The 25,692-nt window shown below is 37.6% G+C and overlaps 1 protein-coding gene across 1 annotated transcript in view; it reads right to left on the bottom strand.

Moving 5' to 3' along the window:
• Positions 1 to 25,692, bottom strand: part of LRBA (LPS responsive beige-like anchor protein) — a 363,721-nt gene that overhangs the window by 311,107 nt on the left and 26,922 nt on the right. The window contains exons 2-14 of the mRNA XM_066318056.1: positions 13,722 to 13,953; positions 13,474 to 13,574; positions 11,144 to 11,239; positions 9,057 to 9,178; positions 8,825 to 8,951; positions 7,923 to 8,042; positions 7,499 to 7,645; positions 6,454 to 6,651; positions 5,768 to 5,901; positions 4,429 to 4,537; positions 4,166 to 4,318; positions 3,386 to 3,554; positions 1,891 to 1,970 (exon numbers count right to left, since the gene is read on the bottom strand). Of these exons, the coding sequence (XP_066174153.1) occupies positions 1,891 to 1,970; positions 3,386 to 3,554; positions 4,166 to 4,318; positions 4,429 to 4,537; positions 5,768 to 5,901; positions 6,454 to 6,651; positions 7,499 to 7,645; positions 7,923 to 8,042; positions 8,825 to 8,951; positions 9,057 to 9,178; positions 11,144 to 11,239; positions 13,474 to 13,574; positions 13,722 to 13,953 (1,788 nt within the window). The remainder of the gene's footprint in view (positions 1 to 1,890; positions 1,971 to 3,385; positions 3,555 to 4,165; positions 4,319 to 4,428; positions 4,538 to 5,767; positions 5,902 to 6,453; positions 6,652 to 7,498; positions 7,646 to 7,922; positions 8,043 to 8,824; positions 8,952 to 9,056; positions 9,179 to 11,143; positions 11,240 to 13,473; positions 13,575 to 13,721; positions 13,954 to 25,692) is intronic.

Below are 25,692 nucleotides of genomic sequence, written 5' to 3'. Positions count from 1 at the left end.
TAAGGCAATTTCAACACAGGCATCAAAACAAGATAAATAGCAATATAGTATGTGAAATTGGTAGAGTAATACATGTTAATTGATACAGTCAATTTGAACTGAAAGCTTCCTGTTAATAGAAGAATTAAACTGAGATAGCATAAAGGACTCAAAAGCAGATCTGGAAGTTCTGTTACAAGACTGTTAGCTATACCCATATCTGTATGTTTGCTTCTTATTTTCCACTAGAGAAGCCCAGCTTTAGTTGCTATCAACTTGGAAGAAATCTCAGTCATTTATGGCACATATGGCAGCAGTACCTTGAGGTATTTTTTGTGAAAATAAAATAAAAACAAACTGTTTCTAAGAACACAATGAGGGTAGGCAAAAGCAGACTTCTCCACTTCTGGGGCTTTTATTTTTTAAACAAGTCTTTAATTTCCCAAAAAGATTTTGTACCACTATGTACAACTAGAAAACTTGCTAAAGGATCAACCTCAACCTTTTTTGACAGATGTTCTATTTATTGTTGTGCTGGTTTTGGTTGGGGTAGAATGTATTTACAGGAGCCAGCACACAGCTGTAGTTTGGATTTGGGACAGAAACAGTGTGGATAATATAGTTATGTTTTTTTATTGCTGAGCAAAGCTCACACAGAGCCAGAGCCTTTTCTGCTTTCCACACTACAAGGAAGGTGGAGGTGCCTGAGAGGAGACTCAGTTGGGACAGGTGACCCCAGCTGACCAAAGGGATATTCCAGACCACGTGACATCATGGTCAGGATATCAAATGAGCGGAAGGAAGAGGAAGGGAGGATGTTTGGAGTGATGGTGTTTGCCCAAGAAACCATTACCCATGACAGGGCCCTGCTCTCCTGGAGATGGCTGAGCAGCTGCCTGCCCATGGCAAAGCAGGGAATTCTTTCCTTGTTTTGCTTTCCCTGTGTAACTGTCTTGCTCTCAACTCACAACAAGCTTTTGCTCTCGTGACTCTCTCCCTGATCCCACTGCTGGGGGAGTAAGCAAGTGGCTGCTTGGTACTTGGTTCCCAGCTGAGGTTCAACCATGAATAACCTGGTCAAATTCCACCCAAAACTGTCCAAGTTCTAAATCTCTGACAGAAATTTGGAGAAAAAAAAAAAAAAGAAAAAAAAAAAACCACGAAAAAAAGCAAGAGTGAATCTAAAACTTAATGACAGTCTTTTTGAGTTTGATAGCTATAATGTCCCTGATACTTCAATTGCCGGTTACCCAGTTTAGAGAAGGAGTTAAAGAGTCAAGGACAGAGCTTTTCTGGTAGTTACTGCTTCATGCAGAGCTCATGGGTCCATTAGCAACACAGGGGAAGAGGGAGGCAGATTCAAAGATAAGAAAAGTCAGTCCACAGAAGGGAGAAAAGAGACCAAAATTTACGCTAGGAGAGGATCATGAAGAGCCTATAAGCAGCAGAGCTGCTGAATTCCAGTATTTCTCTAATGTCCAAGAAACAGTTGTGAAACTTTTTGACAGAGCCTTTCTTATCCCCTTCTGTCCCACAGCATACAATATCAAATGTTCCTCTTTAGTCTTTAGGCACTTATGACATAGCTGATATGTCATGTCAAAAAACAAACAAACAAACAAACAAACAAAAAAAACACCACCCTAAACACTAAGAAATTAAATACTTATTTGCCCAAAGGTAAATATTCCTAAGTTAATAACAGCTCCACTTCTGATAAAAACAGCTTAAAAGGGTAAAAAAATGCATCTTTAGCACTGCTGTCCGTGGCAAGAGCCCCAGCAAAAAGCAGCACCTTACACAGCTTTTCTGTCTATTCACTATCACAAAATTCAGTATGTTTAAAGCATTTTAGGCATTTCTTTATGAAAGGAAACTCAAATATCCTACCATCATTTGAAGCTATCCTACCTTCATCACTAGCTGTTTAATGAACATCAACAAAAATGCTCGCAGGGCTAAAATCTCCTTCTGAGTAGGCCGTGGACCATCTACAAAAGAAAAGTAGATATATAAAATACAAATTAACAGCTGTTACTGCATTTCACAAAAAGAAAAATAAAAGGCGTTTTCTGGGTGAAGAAGGCACAATTCTAAGTCTTCTCAGCCTCTATTTCAGGTCACAAAACAGTATTTTGTTTTATCTCTTCTTATGAGCAAAATGTCTAATCAGTAAGGTTCCACTAAGGCTTCATCTAAATTCTGATGATTTTAACATTTCCCTGTAGTGCTATGAACCAACTTCATGCAAGGAATAAGAATGATACAAGAACTTGACGTCAGAATTTCCAGATTTCAAATTTCTGCAGTTCACAGGTTTTTTAAAAGCTCTGCCATAGCTCAAAGGAAGAGCTACATGCCATTATTATACACTGGCTAAATACACAAAAACCCATCTTACAATGCTATGTATGAAGAACACCTTGAAAGACATGACTTAATTTGTTAACTCAAAGTCAAAAAGGACAGGCTTCCACCATCTCTGCCTAAAGTAGACTTTCAAAGAAGCATTTTAAATGCTCCAACACTCAGGAGTTCCCAGGAGAAGCAAGGTTAAAAAACCAGGTGCAACCAAGTGTCAAAGTCAAGTAAAATCTTTGGCACAGAAAGCAAATGAACTGTTACAAACACATTTTGGGGGACAGTTTTTACATCTGCCTGAGGGTCACTCTTCTCATGATCTTAATCATCACAGAAAAGCCAACCATTTAGAGAATGAAAGTGATCATATGAATCCGGTTTTATAAAGTGTAGGCCCGCAGGCATATGTGGTTTAAGAATAGCTATTTTCAGTATAAACCAGCCTAGTCAAAACAAGCCATTAAACTACATTACTCAGACTATCCTACTCATCCACTTGCCTCAGGCTCAATAAATGACTTACAAAACTAAGTAAATCCACGAGAGACTAAATAAAAAGAGAAAACGTGCATGCTTTGCTTCTTAAAGGACAAAAAATACTACAAAACAATCCTTCCAGCCCTCTAACAGGAAGGGCTGGTCATTTTGAGAAGTTGGTGGCAGAAAGACACATCTAGGGAGCACTCATCCCCATCATCTGCTTCTCTCTCTGAAATTCCAAAAACTACAAAGAAAGCCCATATTCTCAAGCACAGTACTACAGTTCAAACATCCTACCACTTCTCTGATCACTTCTGTCTAGTATCAGTTCACACAGGTGTCTGATGGCAGATGATATGGCTTCTAAAGAAAGTTTCCCACAGGTTGGGAAAAAAATCTTTCAAGGAAAAAAGCACACTGCTCACACTGCTCAGGGAACCCACCCCACTGAAGGGTAATTATTTCTGAAGAACTGATGGTTCCATTCTAAACATTGCACGCAAAACTTTCTTAAAACAAACATCAGATTTCGAGGGAAAAGAAATCAATATATATAGGTACATACCTACACCCTTGGGAGTGATCCCACTGCGATCCTGAGGGTTCACCACCCAGTAATAATACTTGAGGGTGTGCATGACCAAAAGAACTGTCCCAACACGCCGGATTGCTCCATAAATGTTAACAGTGGCAATGAACTCAGTAGACAGGTAAGTGTACAGGGTCAGCTGAACCTACAGCACCAGTCAGGAAACCAAAAATCATCACATTTCAATTGCATCATGTCAGACAATTGAATTCTTATGTTTCATCTATCAAAATGTCTTAAAGTAATAGATTATCTCTGCATAGCTCAGTCTTAAAACCCCTGCAAAGTGATAAAAATTTTCATTCTATTTCTGAAACTGTACAGTGTTTCAGAAGGTTTCAGCTGGCAAGTTGAGATTAAAGTTGTTCACTGTTAAAGAACAGAAATTCACCAAAACAAAAATACTCACTTTCAATTTATATCAAGACTTAAAATCTGACAACCAAGATAATTTCCTCTAAAAAAAAATTGCTAAGTTTTTCCCAACTAACCCATCCAAACCCAACCCTTCCTAGTCTAGGTCAAAAGTCAAATCTGTTCTGCAGAACACTGCACATTTCCTAACTCCCAGAAAACCCCAGGAGTCTGCAAAACTTGACAACTCTATGCAGCAAAGCAGAGCCTGAAGACAATTCCTGGATTATTTCTGTTGTGGAACCAGAACCCCAAATTCCTTGGAGTCAATTCAGCTTAGTTTCAACATCCCCAAATCAATACACCATAAGATATCTCATTGATGAGAATAAGCAATTTTACCTGTGCTGGGATATGAATCCATATTGCAGGATTCAGGAGAACATGATCACACAGCTGCTTCAGCAGGGGCACCCCATTGTGTAAATTGCTCAGGTATTTTGAGAAGGCAAGGCAAAGTTCTAGCACAGCTCTGGTAACGTGGGCTTTGGAAGACTGCAAAAGAAGATCTGCTTAAGGAGAGCCCTGCAACAGGCTAAAAAAAGTATTCCACTCAAAAAGAAAATCCAACATTAACATAAGACATGAAGGAAGATTTACTTTACCTTTTCTAGGCTGTATCCTATCACAAGGAAGCCTTTACAGGAAAGCATCTGTTCTTGCATAGCAATAGAGTTCTTCAACAACTCCATGATGAATGCCAGTAAAGTAGAACTGGAAAACATGGTTTAGTAAAAAAAAATATGTTAAAAGGTTACAACAGGACAAAGTATTTCCAAATTAACACTCCCACCACACAATCCAGAGACACATGTTGGATGAATGTTCAATTCAGAATTTTTTAAACAAAAAGCAAGACAAAATTTTGAAAGCTTGCTTCAAAAAAACCTCTTGATTTTGTTAATGCTTTTCTAAGGTGAAATTCCGGATTTTGAGACAACCATACAAAAGCACAATACTTCAGAATTCTTGAAAAAAGGCAACAGTTAAGTTTGTACTTCTCTCTGCTTCATGTTTCAATTACCAACTTCTGCAAGATCAGTTACTACTGCCATTCTACTTCTTAAGCTATCAGGTGAGGAGATATTTTTCTGGACACAGCTTTGCTGTTGTGCTGCTGCCAGAGGGAATATTCCTGTCAAGGCACTAGTGCCTGTGGATCAAGACTAACCAGTTGAAAACCCCTGTATTGCTGGGCCACTTTGCAATTGCATCAAATCCCTGACTTATCACACAGATGCCCAAGTCTGAGCCAGCTCAGGAGACACCCTGACACAAACAGATGGGCTGAAGGAATATTGGGACCATCCCTTCTAAGCAACAATATGGATACAGATAATCTTTAAACAGTCATGAAACTACAAATGCAATGATTCAGAGCAAATTACACCAGAATTCTAAAAAGCAATCCCTTTGCTTTTACTGCTGCTCTTTAACTTAGGAGCTCTGGAGCTCCACCAGCTTCTGTGTCTAGGTATTCAGAAGCTGGATGAAGCTGAAACAGCTCAAACCAGAGGAAAAGCTTAGCAGCAACACTAAGTAACAGTATCTTCTAAAAATCTGAAAGTTAAAAAACACCAAAGAAAAGTTCCAAGCAATGACTTCGTGTAGCTGAGAAATTCACTCCTCTCAGAGTTTCTCTTGAAGCCTTCCCCAATGAATTCTCTCCATGACAGGAACAAGTTCAAGAGAATTATCCATAATTCTGATACACAAAAAAAGAAAAATAATCAAGCATTAAATATACCTACATTTTGATTCTCTCTGAGCTTTCACAGAACACTTGGTGCAAACAAGTACATCACTCTGAGGTCCTGCCTGTAACCTTTTTGTTGTTAGACATAATTCATTGCTGCACAAGACAAAGCAAACTACTCTGCCATTTGGTAAAGCAATAGGTAACTTCCTTTACTTCAAAGGAACACAGCAAGTACATGCACTCACCAAACAGTTGTGTCAATGTGGTCTGAGGAATATTGCCTATAGTCCAACTGTGCAAAGAGAGGGAAAAGCACCTGCACTCCTCCAATGGAGTGCAGGGCGCTTTGGATGGAGTGCGTCAAGACTGCTTTCACATCCTGGCAAAGGAGAGACAAGAAATATTGAAACCTCCTTCAGAAACTGATAGAAAGTTTGTTAAAACAGCTTTTAATTTCTCCACTATAAAACCTGTATTATTACCAAATAAAAAGAAATAGCAAGAAAAATCAACTGGCTGCCACAGTCACACTAAATGCCCAGTTATGCCTGACCTACTGCTTTAGATACTTTTAGATACAGATCTGCACTGTAGATCCTCAGGTGCATCTACAGGAGGTAACACTCAAAGCACAGGGAAGAAAAGGGTTTCATATGAACAGGGCAAAGGATGGGAGATAGGGAACATCTGCAAGGAGTAAACATGTCAGAAGTGAGGAAGAATGGATTGTTTTCAAAGCTAACACAGCCTTTGTATTTATTCATATAATAATTTTTTTAGGGTTCTTTTCCTGTCAAGAAACAGGGGCAGAGCCAATCCAAAAAAACCCAACCTATACACAATTCTTTAGCAAAATCCCTATAAAACTGGATTTTAGGTTCTCAAACAGAAATCATTTGTACCCTCCCAAACTATGAAAACGTTGATTTACCTGCAGCATCAGGGCATGTGGTGAATGAACAAAAATAGAAGGGTTATCCTTAGGGGATGACTCTAGACACAGCTGTGCATCTGTAGCCCTTGGATTGTACATAAAAGCAATAGCACTGGAGAGTTTGCCATCATATAGCAACAATTTGTGATGTTCATCAAGGAAGAGATCACTTTCTGCCTTGAACTTGAACGTTCCCTGGATTGGGAAGCAGGGTTGAGGAAGGAAAGGAGAAAAAATTAGATTAAGCACACTGAAGACACAGATCAGAACAACTATTGCAAAAACATTAAAATATTGCTTCTTTAATGAAGCAGAATTTCATAAAGGTTCTCATAAGAACCAAAGCCTCCTAAGACTCCAAGTCAATTTTACAGCATTAAAATGGCAGAATCTTTTTGGTGCCTGAAGAGTGTCATTGCCAGGATGGTGGGTGATGTAAAAGAACCACATCAGCCTGGAAACAGCAGGATTGTCAGCAATGTTCACTCAGAAGGAACTAATAATTGAGGAGCAGATAGAAAAGGAACCATCTTTTTTAGCGTATGTTTGTACAGCTGCCGGAGAATAACAGCCTTCAATTAGTGCCCCTCAGGCTATGACAAAACAAATAATAAATCACTGCAACAAAACCAATCCTCAGCACTGATTTCACACATTAAAAAAAAACCCGCTAGCACGAGCAACTATGAAGCCACATTTCTAAAACAAATACATCATAACTGATCTAAAGTTTTCAGCCTCAATGAAAAAGTGAACCCAGTTGGAGATAAGAGTTGTGTTCTCCCTCTCCCAACCACCAACATGGAAATTTTGAGAAGCAAACAGTAGCACCATTCTTCTTGTTTTACAAGAAACCAAGACACTGAACTAATGCTTACTTGTAAGGCCATACATAGGCTTAGAGAAGAAACGTGGAAGAGTTTAATAAAAATATTACACTGTAAGATCATTTTTTTAGGACACAGAGGTGTTACAACATTCTTAACACCTACCATAGAGAGCCTTGGCATAATTAAACTTAGCAAAGTCAATTCAAAGGTACCTTATATCCCAGGCCAAGCTGATAAATGGCAAAGATCTGAGCAGCATTGAGAGCCTCACTGAAAAGGTAAACAGATGTCATCTGCCCACAAAACACTCGATTGGCATCTGCTGTTTCTGAAGAGCCCAGGAAACATTTGTCAAATGTCTGAAAACAGAAAACAGAACCCAGTAACAGGGTTTAATCCATGCTACACAAGCAAATCATGCAAAAAATATGCATTTCATCAGGGAATATTTTTACATAAGTACTCAGCAGGAACAAGTATTAAGTTCTGAGACGCATAAAACCACAGTTTATTCCTCTACCGAAAAAGTTCCCATTTTCATTTCACCTTTTTTTAAAAAAATGCATACCGTAGGGGAGGTTTATGAACAGAATGGCAAAGAATATCTATGTAATGCATCGAGATGGGATTACTCACATCACTGGTGTTGACAAACCACGTTATCTCCCCGTAGGATGCCAGCTCCCCGTTCACATAACACCGGAGTTCGCTGTTCTTCCAGCGGTTATAGATGTGCACTATGGTCACCATGTACCACTAAGCAACAATAAAAAACAATTGATATAACTCTACGAACACTTGGGAGCAGCTTAAGCATTCAAGTGGGGCTTGGAAGAACAAATTCAACTCTTTATGTGAATTAAATTAAGATTGAAAGATGTATTTTAAGTAGAAAAGATTAATAAGTCACTGGTGAGTTTTCTTGCATTGCTGTGTCAAAGGATAATATGCCATTTTTTCCACACAGGAGCTCAAAAGGTATTTATGGCATATAACTCCAAAAATCTTTATGACAATGCTGAACCAAATTTGCACTGAAACTAGTCTGTAAATAAGTTCTACACTGGGTTTCTCTCAGCATGATGAACTACTACAAATGCCATTCCAAAGAGCAAGGATGGCTCCAGACTAAAGCCCCTCAAAGGCTGTGCATGTCAAATATCACAAACAGAATCCATATTTACAGCAAGGGATTACTGATAAGGAATTCCTGAGGAGGTCTGTTCTCCCACAAGATGTTTACATCAGTTGTTCCAGAAACATTAGCAGGATATCTAAGTGAAAAAGGGAACATTCAACTTCACATAACAGTACTTAATAGGCAAGTCAGCCTTGAACACCAGTAATAAAATCAACTCATGTTTCAGTTGCAAAATTAAAAAGAAGTAAGAATTCAGAACACAAATTTGTTTTGCTCATTCCAGTGTAACTGCTTTTCTACAGAAAGATGAGATTAATCAATAACTACAACACAGACTCCCAGGCTACAATTTTAGATTCATGAAACATGTTTATAAGATTTCATTATTTTTACTCACCTTCTGTGGCTTGAAATCAAATTTTACGCAGTGCTGGAAACCTTTTCCCTTTGATTTTATGGACGTTACAATCAAGCAGCCTCCAACAAAGTGAGCAGAATAACCAAGTCCTTTGTTTGTTCGAAAACTGACAAATCAGAACAAAATCAGCACATACACAGATGGATGCAGAAATCATTGAACAATTTATCGAAACTGAACACCAGCAATATCAGCTTTACATAATACTCACCAATATAAATAAGGCTTATCCTTATCCACATTAATATTATTTACAGGATCCATTCTTAGCCAAGTGTGGAAAGTAAATCCATTCTGGTATGGCCACTTGGCTATAGGAGGTAAGGCAATAGCCTGAAGAAAACGAAAAGTTATTCATGTAGAAAGATCAACACAGTAATAAAAGTGTGCAGCTTAAGATACACTCTACAAATATATGCTGATAAACAGAGACACACTGCAAATGTATACAGTTCCTCTATACTAAAGAAAAAAAAACCTGGCCTAGCTTCTGTTCTCTTTGTACTTGATCGTTACAATATTTAATTAACATAAATATTTAATAACTGACTTTTATACCTCAAAAAAAGATTATTAATAGCAACCTATGCTTCAGAATTTAAATGCTTTAGTGAAAGCCTTACGGAACAACAACTTCTCAAAATGCAAATTCAGATTGGTTTGGTTTTATGGTAGTCTGACAGAATAATCAGTTGAATTTTCACTTAGTGTTGGTGTCCAGGAAAATAACTGATCGTGAAGGGAAAGCTGTCCACATTTCACTTAATAAATTATTTTATCTCCTGAAATTCATATCTATGCAGGCTTCCAGTGAGAATAACACAGAATTACAAACTTCTTCAAAAGAAACATAATACAATCTCCACCAGACAAAATTTTCATATCAAACATGGTGGTTTTAGTGCAAAGCCCTTGAGTTACAAACCCTGTGGCAGAAACCTTTGTTTCAAACAGCTGGGGTTTAGTTTTTGGAGCTTTTCAGTTGGTTGGGTTTTTTTAACATTATTATTAACTTTCTGCTGGTGTGCAGCCCAGATTCACAATACACACTTCAATTAAGATTGCCATAACCTCTGATCAAAGATGCCGCCCAGATGATCAATACCCATGAATAAAAAAACATCAAAGAACTCAAGTGTCTCCAGACTTGTTATTATGTTCCCATGCTCCATTCAGCTGCTCCTGTGCACACAAAATGCTATAAATCCTTCTGTATGCCAGCTAACTAACCAGTCTCCATGTCTTTGCACCCAGCTCTTGGGAATTGGTAGCACTATATCACTTAACTCACAATGGATCTCAGAATAACTACAGCAAATAGTTAATTTCTTAAACTTCTTAATTTAAATACATATAAAAATACCTACATAAAGGTTACTGAGGCACCCCAATCTCATAAAATATGGTTCAAGCATTCAACATAATTAACAGAAGTTAAATACAAACCAGAAGTTAAACAGAAAACTATGAATAACCAAAATGAACACAAACATGTCTGTGCACTGCCAAGTTCTGCTGCATGTGATAAAACTGCAGGAGCACTTTTCTAGTAGTCCGCATTTTTCAGTCTCCTAAATTTTCATTCAAAAAAATAATTCATTATGTCATCAAGCTGGTGAAATTCAATCTCAAGCCACCAAAGCAGAAAGCTAATGGGTTTATGTGAAGAAAACTGGAAAGAGTCATCTGATAAATCTTATTCAAATCCTATTTTGAATTAAGCATGAAATTTTGAACATAATTTTTCATTCTACAATTGTAGAGGCAGAAGTGTTGACATACTTGAATTCCATCAGAAGATTCTGCACAGGGTTTTCCAACTGCCTATTCAGTTTCAAATTCCTTTTCGAGTAAACACCACAAAATTTAGAAATGAGTCACAGGAACAATTACAAAAAGACTAATTATTGCTAAATTTAATCCTTTTCAGTATTATTCAGCCTGTAAATGTTTAGGATCAATGCTATTTCAAAGATTTCTCATAAGCATCTAAAGCGAAAAGCAGGTATATTCTCCTTGCAACAAGATTTAACTGAACCAGTCTGAAAAAAACCAACAAAATACAGAAAAAGCAGCCTCATTTGTATAAATTCTTTAGGTAATAGTATTTGTCCTTCTGTAGTGATATTATAAACATGATTTATTCAAGCACTAGTATAGGTGTCAGGCAGAGAAAAAAAAAATGGTTAAAACTCTAAGACAATGACAGATGAGACAAAGAACACAACAAATTAATATAACCAAAGGCCTTAACAGAACAATGAACAAACAAACAAGAAATGTAAAATATCTACATACTGCAGCACTTTTTCCTGGAAAGTTGAAGAAGGCATCAGGTCCATACTTCTGAGGCATGTGTTTTAACACAGACAGTAACTTCCCAGCATGTGGTGGCTGACAAAGAGAATTACTACATTTGTAAATAAATAAAACAACCTCTAAGAAAGAAAAAACTGCACACACAAAAAGCGAACTCTTAACGTATTTTAAAACTTTGCACATGGTTGAATAACACCCTGCTGAGACACTCAGCACTTTCAATAAAACAACATTAACAGTCACGAATACCTTAACACAATATACAATAGATGCACTGAATTACAGTTAATTAGGTAACTTTACTAAGGACTTGAAGGCCAGAGTCATTTTCACCCAGCATAAACTAAACTGACCCTGAATTTTCCTGCCTCTGTCTGTTCATTTCCATCAGCTCTCTGTATGATTTTGCAGTAAGCGAAAGAAAATGGACTGGGCCAGATGAAAACTAACTTGGGGAAAACAAATGCAAACCAATTTTTAATTACAGCTGTTCTGAGCCGTGGCTGAGTGAAACCTTTGCCAGCACAAAGGGAGATGGGGAATACCTAGCAAAAGGGAGAGGGAAGAGCAGCAGAAGGATTATTTTCATCAGGACTACAGTCATGTATTAGATTAAACTGATCTGGTTTATACTTTCACCTAAGTCCATGGAGAAAGATTCAATTCCCAAGGGCAGTTTGGAGCACCAAAACTGAGTGCTCAGTGTGAATACTTAACACTTCTTCACCACCCGTAACCTGCTAATTTTGCTGATTCTCCACCACCTATAACTACCTGCAACTATAAACTCCAAATCAAGCGTGTGAGCTCACAACAACAGAACAGCAAATAACAAGCACAGCGACAGAACACTTTTGTGTGTTGTCTTTCACCACACCATATGTTTCTGGCAGATCTATTTTTAAACTACAATTTTATAATCCTGATATTTTCCTGAAAGTGCCCATTTTCACCCTGTAGTTAACAGCTAACTATGAAAACAGCTAACCTCTGAAAACTATGCATGATGTTGGAGCATTGCACGATGCATTACAAGTATTTCAAATGTACCAAAGGTGCAGCCAGCTAAGCAGTGCTTCAAGAATCTGAGTTAAAACAGAGGAGGAAATGCTGAGAGCTGCTTAGATGTCTGCAGCACTATAGAATCTGACCAGGTAAATTGTGTTGCAGCAAAACACTTGGTCTCCTTACAGTTCTGCTGATTTAAAGATTTATGGAGTTGTACAACTCCTTGGCAATCCAACCGTGGCATTTTTCTCTTGCTTTCCCCTGTATTTGGTCTTTAATAAGGAAAGGAAATTAAATGCAAATAGCAGGGAGACAGGAAATGAAAAAGTTAATGTTACAGAGACAACTTTAATTCACTTACAGTTAAATATACTCTCTATGTTCAATTACTAAGTTGAAACCATCTATAAAGTTTAGAGTACTTTTATTTAAGGAGGTTAAGAGCTCCAAAATTATTTATTTCATAGGCCTTTTAAAATCTGCAGTATTATGTGTGCATACTTGCTTTTATATAGTAGACACTTTTTTAAAAATTATATGAAGTCAGAGACACTGCTACCTTTCCCTTACACTATCCACAGTATCTAGAAATAACAGGAGCTGAATTAAAATTGAAAGCAGGTAAAATTATTGATAAAATAGTCCCCAACACACCAACAATTGTGTGTTGAAGAAAACTTCATCAGGTGGCCTCTACAACATACACATTTTTACTTTAGAGAAGGTGGTTTCTCAGCTGCAAAAGGGTCCCTTCTATTCCACACAGGAACAGGAGAAAAATGATACAATTTTTCATTGGGACTTATTTCCTTTAGTTCAATTTCTGCCAAAATTCTCACTTCCCTAACTGGGTAATTTTTTTTAATCTTCTGGTAAAGTATAGCAATGTGAAAATGGGAGCAAACAGAATTGCCTATGTAGGCATTTCTTATATATTTCTCTCTTATGATAAAAAAAAAAAAAAATCAGTCTTTTTCCTTCAATTTCACATAGCTGGAATCAAAAAACTAAAATCATGTGCATAAAACCACTTAAGAATCACCTCATTCCCAGATGTTCAAAAAAACCCCTATAGTCCACAGGTTCAGGAAGATATTGAACTTCATCACTATTCTACTCCCTGTATTTTAACAGCTTTCAGGTAAAAAGATTCTTTATATAATATAAGAAAGCTTCCTATATTTTTTGGTACATTCAAAATTTGTTTAGCATGAAGTTTATGGAACAGTCTGAACTTGTAAAAATTAGGAAAAATAAAAGCAACACGACAAAAATCATTTCAGTTTTGTGTTTTGCTTTACCCATCTCCCTTTTTCTCCTTGCAGCTTGCTGAAGAATAACTTCAGCTCTCGAACTGTCAGGTTATAGCTGGCCAACACACCCAGCATGTCCACCAAGAGATCTGAAAAGCCAAAAGAACAGCAATGGAAGCGCTTAATAATGATGTGATGCATCATGATGCAATTTTTATCACCTCATCAGTAACTGAGCCCGTGAGGTTTCACCCAGAAGCAGCCCAGCTGGAGTCCCACACTGGGGGAGGCTGTACCTGCAATCATGTTGTCAGCTCTGTCGATCCTCCTGAGCACTTGCTCCACCAGCCCCACCTCCGTGCAGGCCTGCAGGTTCCGGATGCTTTTCTTCAGGATTGCTGTGAACATGCTCCACACCTCAGCCTGGCATGTGATGTCACACTTGTCCAGCAAGTCCACCATGCAGGTGATGCCCTCTACTTCTTGGATGATAAAGTTCATTTCCAAGTCAAACTGGCCCCCGACGAGCTTTCAGAGAAAAAGATTTTTAAAAAAAAAAAAAAAACAGAGCTTAAGGCAACTGTATCAAAGTATTACTCCATGCCTAAAATTATTCATTCTGTGAGAAGAAAACTACCCAAGATGGAAGGGAAAAAAACATAATAATGAGGCAAATATCAGTGTACCATTTCAGTTTTCTTCTGTTACAAGTTCTTTTGAGTAAGAAAGGTGCCCTTAAGGCATCACCTACGATCAGACAACTGCTGCAGAAAAGCACTTGGGTAGTTTAGGATAGAGATGCCCCAAGTTGAGCAGAAAAGCAAAGACACCAAGTGAGTGCTCTGAAACAGGTGAGCCCAACAAAGCTGTCAAGATATCTTAAATGACCTGGAGTGACCCTAAAAGCTTTCCTTCACATTTTCTTAACAGATCTCCACTAAGAGGACAATTCTAGCCAAAAGGAGCTGATGCACATCAGAAATATTGTCACTTATGAGGCATTCCCAAGACAGTGACTAAAGCTGGTTAAGAATCAACTGCTAGCTTCATTAGCAGTCCCAGGTACTCAAAGGAAGCACAGACTTGCTGTATTTGCAGGATTCTGGAACAGCAGCACTGTTCCAAGCCTTTGGCTGTGATTTGGCTGCTACACTTAAATCCAGTAATATTTCAGGTTTCCTAGAAGCAAGTTTTGTTTGAACACACACTGAGTAAGTAGCCACATATGCCTGTGCAGAGGAGGTGGAGGGGGGAAGCAAATAACCTGCTCCACTCTCACTTGCCTACTTAAAACAAAAATTCCAGCTGAAGGCAAAATGCATTATACTAAGCTAACTTCTTTATACCAACTCCCTCCATCCACTCTTCAAAGTTCTCTTGGACTTCAGAGCTGTATTAACCTTAAAAGTGTGTCATGCTTACCAAAATTCCCATTCTATAGCATTATATTAGCATGCAAACAGGAATTCAGAGAGCATTGACTCAAATTATCAAAATGGACTCATGACCAGAAATATTTCAGCTTGTTCTGATTTCTGCAAGTTTGTGTTACTATTTCTGTCCTATGTGGTGTTCCTTTCACAGGCTTTGACCATCAAGAGCCTCAGTGACTGTCACCTGCTGAAGTCACACCATGTCAAAACTGCCCCAAAATCCAACTTGCTTCCATACTAGCTCCAACAGCTTCTCTCAGCTAGGCAGGATCCAAAGATCAACCTACCCATGGAACAGAATATACACTCTTCATTAACCACTGAAATTACCATACATTTTCCTCAAGTGTCTAAACCTTGTCACTTTGAAGAAGCAATCTTCGGACTTCTAGGCATAAATCAGCAGTGCCAACCACCACAGGAAGCAGAGAAAGTTACTGCTTTTATGACAGAATAGACAATGTCTCATGGCAACGATTTCTAAACAGTAATTTACACTTTTCCATTTTCTCCTCTCTGGGTCATGAAAAATAATTATGCAATTTACTATCAGATGCTTCCATAATATCTCAGAAAGCAGCAAGAACTGAATGGGGTGACTTGAGTTATATTCCCAGCTTCTCTATATCAACTCCTGCTGTCAACTCAAACAAATCTATCAAATCATTACCACCCTCCAAGCCTTAGTTTCCCCCTTCCAAAAGGTGGAGTAGAGGCCTAACTCAAGAAAGCTCTGCAGGGTATGATAGCCAGAACAAATTAACATAGAATTATCTCAAAACAAATGCAAAAAAAAAATAGACATCCTCGCTTCAAAAAAAAAACCCTCTCAACAAGCATTTGCAAATGTAAAATACCTTATTAGTGTTATACCTCATTTCACACTGAATTTGTCCTCTGCAAAACTGAAGGATTCCTCAAGAAGCTGCTCTTCTTAAAATCAAGGTAAGAAACAAAAAAATACTGTATTCAGTGCACAGATAGAACAGCTGAATGTTAAATTCTCGCCACAAACCACCTGCTAATTCTTAACAAGAAATTCAACTCTTTATGCATTTGGTTTTAACTACCAGCCAACCATCAATTATCACACCAAAACCATATACAGCTACTGGAGGTGACCTTACCTTCACCCTATAGTCTACATCACCAATCTTTCATTTTTGGCTACATACACTATTATCAGAACCCACCCATCCAGGAAGCTGTCAAATTAGGTTTCCAATCTCATCTGCAAACATAAGCACTTCAGCAAGCACTTCAGTTCTAGGAATAATATGCTATGGTAAAAAAAAAAAAAAAAATTACCATTTTAACACTTCCTGTGAGGGAAGTGAAGACAAAAAACATTGCCATGGAAAGCAGAATACCCAAGGCAGGGTGCAGCTGATGTACAATATGTATGCACACCCATTAGATACACACAGGCACACACACCCCCACGCACTATGTCATATTAACCCTTTCTAATGGTGATTTGAAACTGATCAACCTTCAAAACACAAATTTGTTTCCAATGACAGGGATCATAATCCAGGTCCATGCATTGGCTAGTTATTATCTCAGCTGCAGTAATGGCTGTGCACAGCAAAATGTAATCTTCCCAAATGTCACAGTAAGTTATGAATATCTGAGCAGCTTAATGCACCTTACTAGCCATGAAGTGTGAGAATGTAATCTTATTACCTTTTTTATGGTTGTATTTTTTTGAATAATGTAGCCTTTGAACTGATGTATAGTCTTTCCTTGCACTTTAGCATGATTTGGTCTCCTGTGTCGCACAGGACATTTTTCAAAATTCTCCAATTCAACGTATTTTAAGTCCTATGCTGAGCTGCATAAACAATCTTTATGGCAACCCACAGGGTGGCATAACATTTTCTTTCTTCAGCACGTAGAATTAAGTACAAGCTTGCAGGAATGGTTTTAAAGGGCAGCATTCAAATAGACCCTCACAAATTTTGGATTTTGCCAGTTATATCCACCTTCAAAAATATATAAACTAAACCAATAGCTCAAGCTTCTCAGTAAAATGGTTCTACACTTAGCTCATTGAGAATAGGGAGAATACAGCAATTTTTGAATACACATGTAGAAAGTGCATTTTTCCCCCCTTAGAGAATTAAACTAATGAGAAGTCAACATAGTAGCATTGATTTTTAGCATAAAATAGCAGTACAACACTCCTAAATAAAACCAAAAAGACAATTTAAACACATATAACCTTTCTTTGCAATGAAATTATGTGAGATGTGAGAGAGAAGGTTCACTGTTTGGGTGAGCATCTACCAAACTATTGCATGCAGAAAATAGCTCAGAATAAACAGTCAAGCTCCTCTTTCCTGAAAGAACATGAGCTAGATTATTCACCTAATTTAAATTATTTCTCACGTTAACAGATATAAAATGTTTAGAAAGCTTGCAAGACAATCCAAGAAAAAAAATATTTCAATGATTATACTGTAAAAAGAAGAAACCAACCCCAAATGAGGATTTCTCCTGGAAAAGCCAAATTAGCTACACTTGGAAGAACTACAGGGCCGAATCTTCATGTTTTTATCTCAAATCTCCAAAAAAGTCTTCCCTTCTATAGAATTTCCTTACTCTCCTGTTTGTTAGATATGCCACATATCAAGTAATTGCCTTGTTCCCCAAAGCCATGGATGCGGATGGACTATTAATATAGGATGAAGGACTATTAATCAAACTGCAACCTCTCTTTTCCTCAAGATGATGGCTTTCTAATATCAGAATTGTTTCTTTAGTATATCCAAAACGAGGAGTATGAACACCTATCCCATGAAGAAAAAAGAAATGCAGTCAAACAGGCTGGTTCAACCTCACTGAACTTTTTTGTTTGTTTAGCAAGAACCTACAAAGCCTGGTATTTATAATATTCTTTGCCTACATTTATTCTTATCTTCCACCAAACAAATAAACCACCTCCCTGACTCCATCCTCTTTCACATACTCAGAAATATATCCCACATATTCAGAAACTCATTGAATTTAGCTGATTGATATTTATTGATCATCAAAAATAAATGCCAAAGATACAGGAAGCATAAGAATTAAAATCCTTTAGGGTAAGAGTCTCATAGGATCACGGGTGATTCCAAGTTGGTCAGATTCTGAGGACACATAAAAAACAGGAGAAGTCAGCACCACAATACACATTCATGATGGGATAAAAAGATGGTTCTGATTTGGGAAGGCTTACACAGAACTGAAGAGGAAAAACATTGGGAAAATAGTAACTCAGACATACTAATAACTCAGAAATATTAATAATACTAATACTAGTAACTCAGAAATACTAATTTCCAAGCATTCTTTTCCATCACTAGCAGAACACCTGCAGGTGAGCCCTAAAAAGATCTGGCAGGAAAGCCTGTTGATACTTTGGAGAAGTACATCAAACTGTGACATCAGCATGAATGTCAAGCCAGTGAAACAAGGCTCAGGCCCAGAGTGGTTAATAGAGAGGGCAAGAAAGGGACAGAAAAAGCCTTGATATCAACTTTTTTCCTTCATTATATTGTTACTGTTGCTATAATGCACTAGAAAAACTAGAGAAAACACAAAGAACTTGAGTGGGAAGACCCACTGAAGAAAAGTGAGGTCACCCCTTCCGGCAAGACACAGATGATTTAAGGTCTTATGCTACCTTAGTTCAAAGTTTAAAGAAAGTGAGACCATGAACGTGCAAGTGACCAGTGGCACCTTCACAGAAGGAAAGATCCTGCTCCAACCACTTCTGCAAGCAGAAGATTCCTCTTGAATCTTACTCCAGTTTTGGACTTGGTTTCTCCCATTTTCAAACAAAACCAGAAATGACCCCAAAAAACCCAAACAAACAAATCAAAACAACATCAAAGTGCAAATAGGTAATTTTGCAGAAAATCACAAACTTTTCCTGCTGATACCTCAGGCTCAGGCTGAAGCCACCCAATCTCCCCACCCAGCACCACCCTACAGTTACACCACAAGGAGATTAAAAAAAAAAAAAAAAAAAAAAAAAAAAAAAAAAAAAAGAAAAAGAAAAAAAAACCAACCACCACAACCCAGAATACTAATAGTACTAATCTACTCTACTTCGTAAAGGAAAAAGGATGGTAAGAATAAGAAAGGAAGGAAAAAAACAACACTTCCTTAATTACCTGCTTTCTCTCCTATTACCAAGTTCAAAACAAAGCCTACAACTTCATTTACCTGGCAAATAGAAGTCCATTTTAAACCAGGCATATCAAAAGTGACAGTGCACAACATCATGGCATCCACTTCAACCTTGACACTTGTGTGGGATTCTGTGAAACTGTTATTAACTGTGACCCAAGCTGGATCATTCAGGGGAAAACCATTCTCATTGCTTCCCTTCAAAGGGATGTAACAGAAATGCTTTGCATTAAAATAAAATTTCTTCAGGTCTGTCCTTCTTTTGGAAAACTGCCTGAATGTGAATTCAACAGGCATCCACAAGGTGTTAAGAGTCTAGTGCTGCCATCTAATGTTGTGTTTGAAACCATTAGCCCAGAATTACATATGTTTTATGCAGTGTCTCAGCACTGTGTCATTCTCTTCCTCCTCCACACACCTCTATCAGCTTTTACCAGAATGCTTTATCACAATTAAGAAAAAAAAGCTGTATCTCAAGGAGGTAAGACAGGATAAAACTTCCAAGTAGCAGAAGAGTTTACATTTAATTACTGGCTTCTATAAAACCAGAGTCTCGTCAACTTTGCAGAAGCTAACTACAGAAGGCATACAATTTACCAAATTTACCCAGGAGAGGCGGGCAAATATCTCCTACCCAGTTCATCTGAGACATAAACCAGATCACTAAAACTTTTCTTTAAAAATGCACTTAGCTAGGCATACATGAGAATTACTCTCTCAGTGAAAATAACAAATGCAAAAAAGCAAAATCCTTGCCCATGTAGGTACAATCTGGCATATGGGTTTCTCCTTCCCAACAGAAGGAGGGGTGGAGGGGAGATAAATTTAAAAATACAATTATGCCATAATCAAGTATAGTTAATAATCTAGTATTTTCACTCCATTTGCAAGCCTTTTTTATGTCAAATTAGTGCACTAAAACAATTAGTTCAGTTTGCAGCATGCAGTGAAAGCCCAGTGAAAACAGAGCAATGCAAGGAAGAATTACCTCTGCACAACGTTTTTAAATGTGGGTGCTGGGGAAACAGCCCTATGAATTTCTGATTTTATACTTTTTGTGTTTAATCTACTTTAGAAAGAGCCATTAAATATCTTTTAAGCACATACCAAAAACTGAAAATCAGTATCTTATAAAGGGAGCAATCCCAGCCTTAAGTGAAATAATCAGCAAAGTTAAATTCTATCCTACAGAAACAAACAGGGGAAAAAATTTCTACATTTGTTTTATCAATTTGGTATCCATTCAAAAAGGGATCCTGGTACAAACAGCTCAAATTAAAACCACCATGCTTGAACTCAAAACAGCTACAGCATTCCATGCCAGATGATATATCAGACCTCTTCCAACCAAGCCCTTCTGTGATTCCATGACACCACCATGCACTGTTGCCTCTGTCTGCTCTTCCAGAAACTCAACAACAAATTCCAGTTTCCAAAGAGGAAAGGCATAAACAAGGCCAACATAAGGAATTTTTCCTGGCTCCCAGTCTTTACTGCCCCATCAAGAGGTGAGACAGCTGATAGACAAAGAATTGACAATGTGAAAAAACTGTTTTACTCTTTTTTTTAAAAAAAAACCACTTACGAGTTTAATAAAAATAAACAATAAAGAAACAGAATAGGCAAAGTAGTTTCAGCTGAGGGTGCTTGGCACAAGGTCTGCCAGCAGCACTTCTTCACCTTTTTGTATTTTTATTTTTAAGGATTGTTGTGTTGAATATTCAATAGACGTTAATCAAACATTCTTTTTTTGATCTAAGTATTTCTGATCATCTTATCTAACAGATTTATTTGTGGGTGCCTCTACTCTGTTTGGTAACATGGGTTTTTTGGTTCTTTTTATTTGGATAAGAAAACAAAGTTAACAGGTTTTTTTATGAAGGGTCACAAGGTGACCCCACCCTCCCATAACTTCTGGCCTGGTGGTTTAGATGCTACGAAGAAGAGATAAAAAAACCCCTCAGTCTTAACTGTCTGGTATAATCAGAAAATACACATTCATTACTTTTCTAAACTCTTTATAATAAAATATAATACAGTAAAATTATAGCAAATAGCAGTCATGTTAATTTTTGCAAAAAGCCAACCATATAATATGCATTTTTAACAGCAAGAACACAAACCACAAGTCCCAGGGGCCCACAACGGCGCTGACCAAACAGTGGATAACACCCAGCCAGCCTGCAGCCATTGGAAAGGTTCAGGTGGGAAAACAGGAGACAGGATAAAACACATTCCCCATCAGATTTTGTCCAACACACAACACTGGGTATAAAGGCCCTTTGCTCCCGAGGAGGCTGCAACACTGAGCTTTATTTCAAATCCCTGAGAGAACAAGGAATTACCAAGCTGACTTTTTGCAAATGAAACAATTTCGAGACTAAATTTCAACACGCTCCAAGCAGTGGCTAAAGGTGTATTTACAGCACATGGCAGTTTGCCTTGTTTGACGTGCATTATGTATTTCAAAAGATATTACCACAGAAAATATCTAAATCCAGCTGAAATTCCCATCATTCCACTACCTGTATCCACAGCATTAAATTCTCCTTCTGTTTTAATTAACTTTTTTTTCAGTGTACCTTAACCTATGATCCTGTTTAAGACATACAAGAAAGATATGACTCTGAGAGATCGTTTAATAACATGCAAATTTGTAGCTCCATACAGGAAATGAAATATCCTAAATCTTTGCATCACATCAGATTCATATGTGCATTGAAAGCAAATAAATCATTTAAACTATGATACAGAGAACCTTTTTAAATTTGCATTTATCTACAGTAAATACTGCCATGTTCTTTAATAGCTTGCTAGTGCAATCTTAGCAAACTAATGATTTACGGTTTTGACATTTTAAAAATCAGAAATCTGTCATTTTATGACACCCAGTAGAAAGTCTGCTGGAGTTGGAGTTACATTACTCTGAATTAAAACTCAGATACATGAAACATACATAGCAAAGCACCGTACCAAGTGCCCATTTCATTATTCCAGCACTTCCCTCCCTAGCTACATGTCTAAAAGTTATCTAATGTTTTTACTTGAAATAATAATCCATTTTTTTTTTTTCATCAAGCAAGATACCTTTTTGTCATCCATCAGCGAACAAACCCAATCTGCTGCACTCTGAGAGAACCATACTTCAGCCACCAAGCTGCACGGGTCTGCATCATGTCCTACCTTAATCCCACCCCTCAAGGAAGGAGCCCAAAACATCACATTCCTAATATCACATTAATCAACATGTCCAGAGTGGGGAACAAACCCCACAGTCAGGACAGCTTTACAGGGAATAATACCCTGCTTCCACACACTTACATCACTCATGGAATTTATACTGTAAGCAATATTTTTTCTGCCTACAGACTTAATCACAAAAAACCCCAACACTGCCCACCACTGACACCATGTCTGACCAAATACAGGTGAGTTTACATATATTTAAAAATAAGGATCCACACAGAAGTTAGACAGGTAGGTTAAAAAGATCAAAGAGAACTGATTCCCACTGCCAGAGAAGAGTCCTCTCTGCCAATGGATAATGACAGAAAAAAATTTCAACCCTGCTAATACATTTAGAGACACCTAAAAAACCCTCCAAAAATTACCTGAAGCAATTTGCCCAAGGTTTCCTGCAATTAAATCCCCTTTTCTAATGTGCTTAGTGTTCAACATCTAAAAAAAACTAACAGCATGCTTCTTTTATGTTACTTAAATGTAAAATATTACCAAATACATGTTTTCTTTCAACCAAGCTAGTGTGCAAAGACCGCCACTATATTTCATCAAGAAAATATTTAAGGATGCTTCATTTAAACATTGGTTTTACTTATGATTTTATGAAGTACTGTATTAATTTCAATTTTGCAAGGGAAATCACTGGTGAAGAAAATCTCTTCCAATTATAAAGAAATTGAAACAATTATAGATTTTTTTTGTGTATGCCACTTACACTGAACAGAAATGCTTCTAAATATATATATAGATGTATCTCCCCAACGAGTAAATAATGTACAAAACACACTATATTTGAGCTTCTGAAAATTGCAGCTTCCTAAGCTAAGAAAACTAGAAAGAATGAAAATAATTCTCAAAGAATCTTTCAGTACATGCAAAGAGAGGTATGAGCACCCAAACAAGACATTCCTCTGGAACATGGAAAGGAAATACTTCTTAAATAATTACTAAAAAAATTATAATTAAAAAGTTCTTATTTTCTCTTTAACCCCTTTTAATTCCTATTTTTGTACTTGTTATAATATGTTATACTAATACAGCAGCAGGGATATAATTTATAAATAATAGCATATATATCTACTGCGGATGAATGACCACCTCTTTTTTTTTTTTAACTGATGGTTTGTGCAATCAAAAAGGTTTGGAGTCCACTTCCTTAGACGTCAGAGAATAGAAAATGTATCCCCATATTTTTCCTCCAGATCAGAAAACCTGTCTGGTATATAACAGTGGGTTGAGGGCAGGAAGGCACCAGTCCTTACAGAATCAGAAGTTTGCCTCCCGCAAGTCTCATGCAAACAATTCTTCGCAGAACTATCTAACTTTTGACTTAAATTTGATAGCCACTTGGTGATAGTGACAAAGTACATTATTTCAGAAGCATGTAACAACAGGAGTCTACACAAATAAAAACAAGGTTATGAGTTCATTCTAGAAAGTATGTTTGAGTGTTTTGCTAGCCTGTAGAAACTAGGGAATAACAGGTACAAGTAAAGCAGAAAGGTGAAAGAAACAAAGGAAGTCGAGGTGAAGTGACACACCAGAAGATGTTCCAAACACGGAATTGCATACCAACAGCAAATAAATGGAAATACAAGGGAAATAAACCAAAGCTCAAAAAGCCAAGAAAGAATACAAGATGAAGAGAAGAATCAATTTACTTATAAAGCTCTGGCAGGTTTGATCAGATTAAGCAACCACAATGTTAAACACTTCCTCTCCTACAGGAAGGTGCAGCTCCCTCCTGCCCCGTGGCTCCTCCACTGCCCATCACCTTTCACAGCTCAGCAGGGAAATTGCTGGGAATTTCACCACAACTAAAGGCACCAGCTTACAAATTCCACAGAAAGCAAGAACCAGCACATCTGTTTCCATCATTTCTGGCAGTGCCTCGGTCCAGAACAGCTGGAAAACACCCACCACAGCTGCCTGCTCTGAACTGGAGAGTTTGCTGCCCTGGCTGCAGCAGACAGTCATGAGCTGGGATGCAAGGAACACTAAATGACATGCTACAGCAAATGTAACACTCAGCTTGCCCCCTTGCCCTCTTTAAAATCTTCTGTAGCTGTGATCAACATGGGAAAAACAAGCAGATAACCCTGGGTAGAATAGAGGGTGCTTACAATTAACTTGGTTGGCAGCTTATAAGTGCTACAATAACTTGGTTTTGGTTTAGTCTTACCAAGTAATAACTTTTTTTTTCTGCTTTCAGATTCTGCCATTCCTTTGTTTAGAGTTTTAAAAAACTGATAACTGGAAGCCAGTGCATGGAAATACTGCTAAACCAAAGATTTCCACTAACCAGGAAACAAAAGTGCCTTTGTGAGAACAGGTACATCAGTAAGGCCTCCCCAACTAGACCATTTTTACTTTTATTTCTTTCAGCCTCCACAAGGCAATACTGAAAGCAAGGACAGAATTGTGACTCTGACACTTAATGTTTGTTCCAAGCGGCTTACATTTCTATGTTTGCAAAAACATCTTAAAGCTCTCCCTCCTCCTTGATTTGCCACAACGCAGTTTTTTGGTTGGTTGGGAGTTTTTCCCTCCTGATATAAAAAGTACTATTACTCTAAGGCTCTACCCCACCTTGATTTTCCTCTTGTCCCTTTTCTCAGTATACAGGCAATGACTGAAACCAATTGTCTCCAAGGACCAGGGACAACAGCAAAGGACAGAGAAGAATCTCACAAAACCACAAAGAAACAAGGAAGACAAAGACATTATCACTATCACCTACACTCTCCTGTTCACACTGCTGTGACCGAGGTAATTTTAATTGCTGACCAGTGCTGCAATTAAAATTGGACCAAAAAGGCAACAGCAGCCCGAATTAATACAAATCCACATTCTGTTTCTTTAATTTGCAATCAAATTACCAACAGCAACTGCCACATACTGTTCAGCAAACCTGGCAAGACCCTTCCATTCCCTGTGACCAACTAGTTCAGCCTAGAGAAAAGTAACAACTGTTAAATAAAATGAGATTGAATTACATTTTAAAGCAAGCACTTAGCCAGTAAAGCCAGCAATTGCTTAGGCTTGATCTCTGCTGTTCTTAACTTAAAAAAGATTTTTTTTAAACATCAAATTCAACAGATTTATCAAAAAACTCTGACAAAAATGCAGCATTAATGGAGTTCTCACCATTTTTTCATCAACACTGTCACATGTATCTGCACTTCTAAGGCAAAAAAGGCATTTTCTGGAATTACTACAGTTGCAAGGATTCAAGAATTTAGAAGGATGCCTAAACCCTGGCCCACCCAAAAAAAACTGTGAATCAAAACTAAATTATAACCTACAAGTGATAATGCATATAAGCTGAAAAAGGCTACATCCGAATAATGTATGGGTTTGTGACATGGTGTTTCTTAGAACACTCTTTTCCCAGTGAAAAGTGTGATTAAGTGAACAA

This window comes from Sylvia atricapilla, chromosome 4 (assembly GCF_009819655.1).
Source record: "Sylvia atricapilla isolate bSylAtr1 chromosome 4, bSylAtr1.pri, whole genome shotgun sequence".
Classification (NCBI taxonomy): domain Eukaryota; kingdom Metazoa; phylum Chordata; class Aves; order Passeriformes; family Sylviidae; genus Sylvia; species Sylvia atricapilla.
Note: the sequence above shows the minus strand (reverse complement) of the source record. Positions and strands in the feature narration are given on the sequence as shown.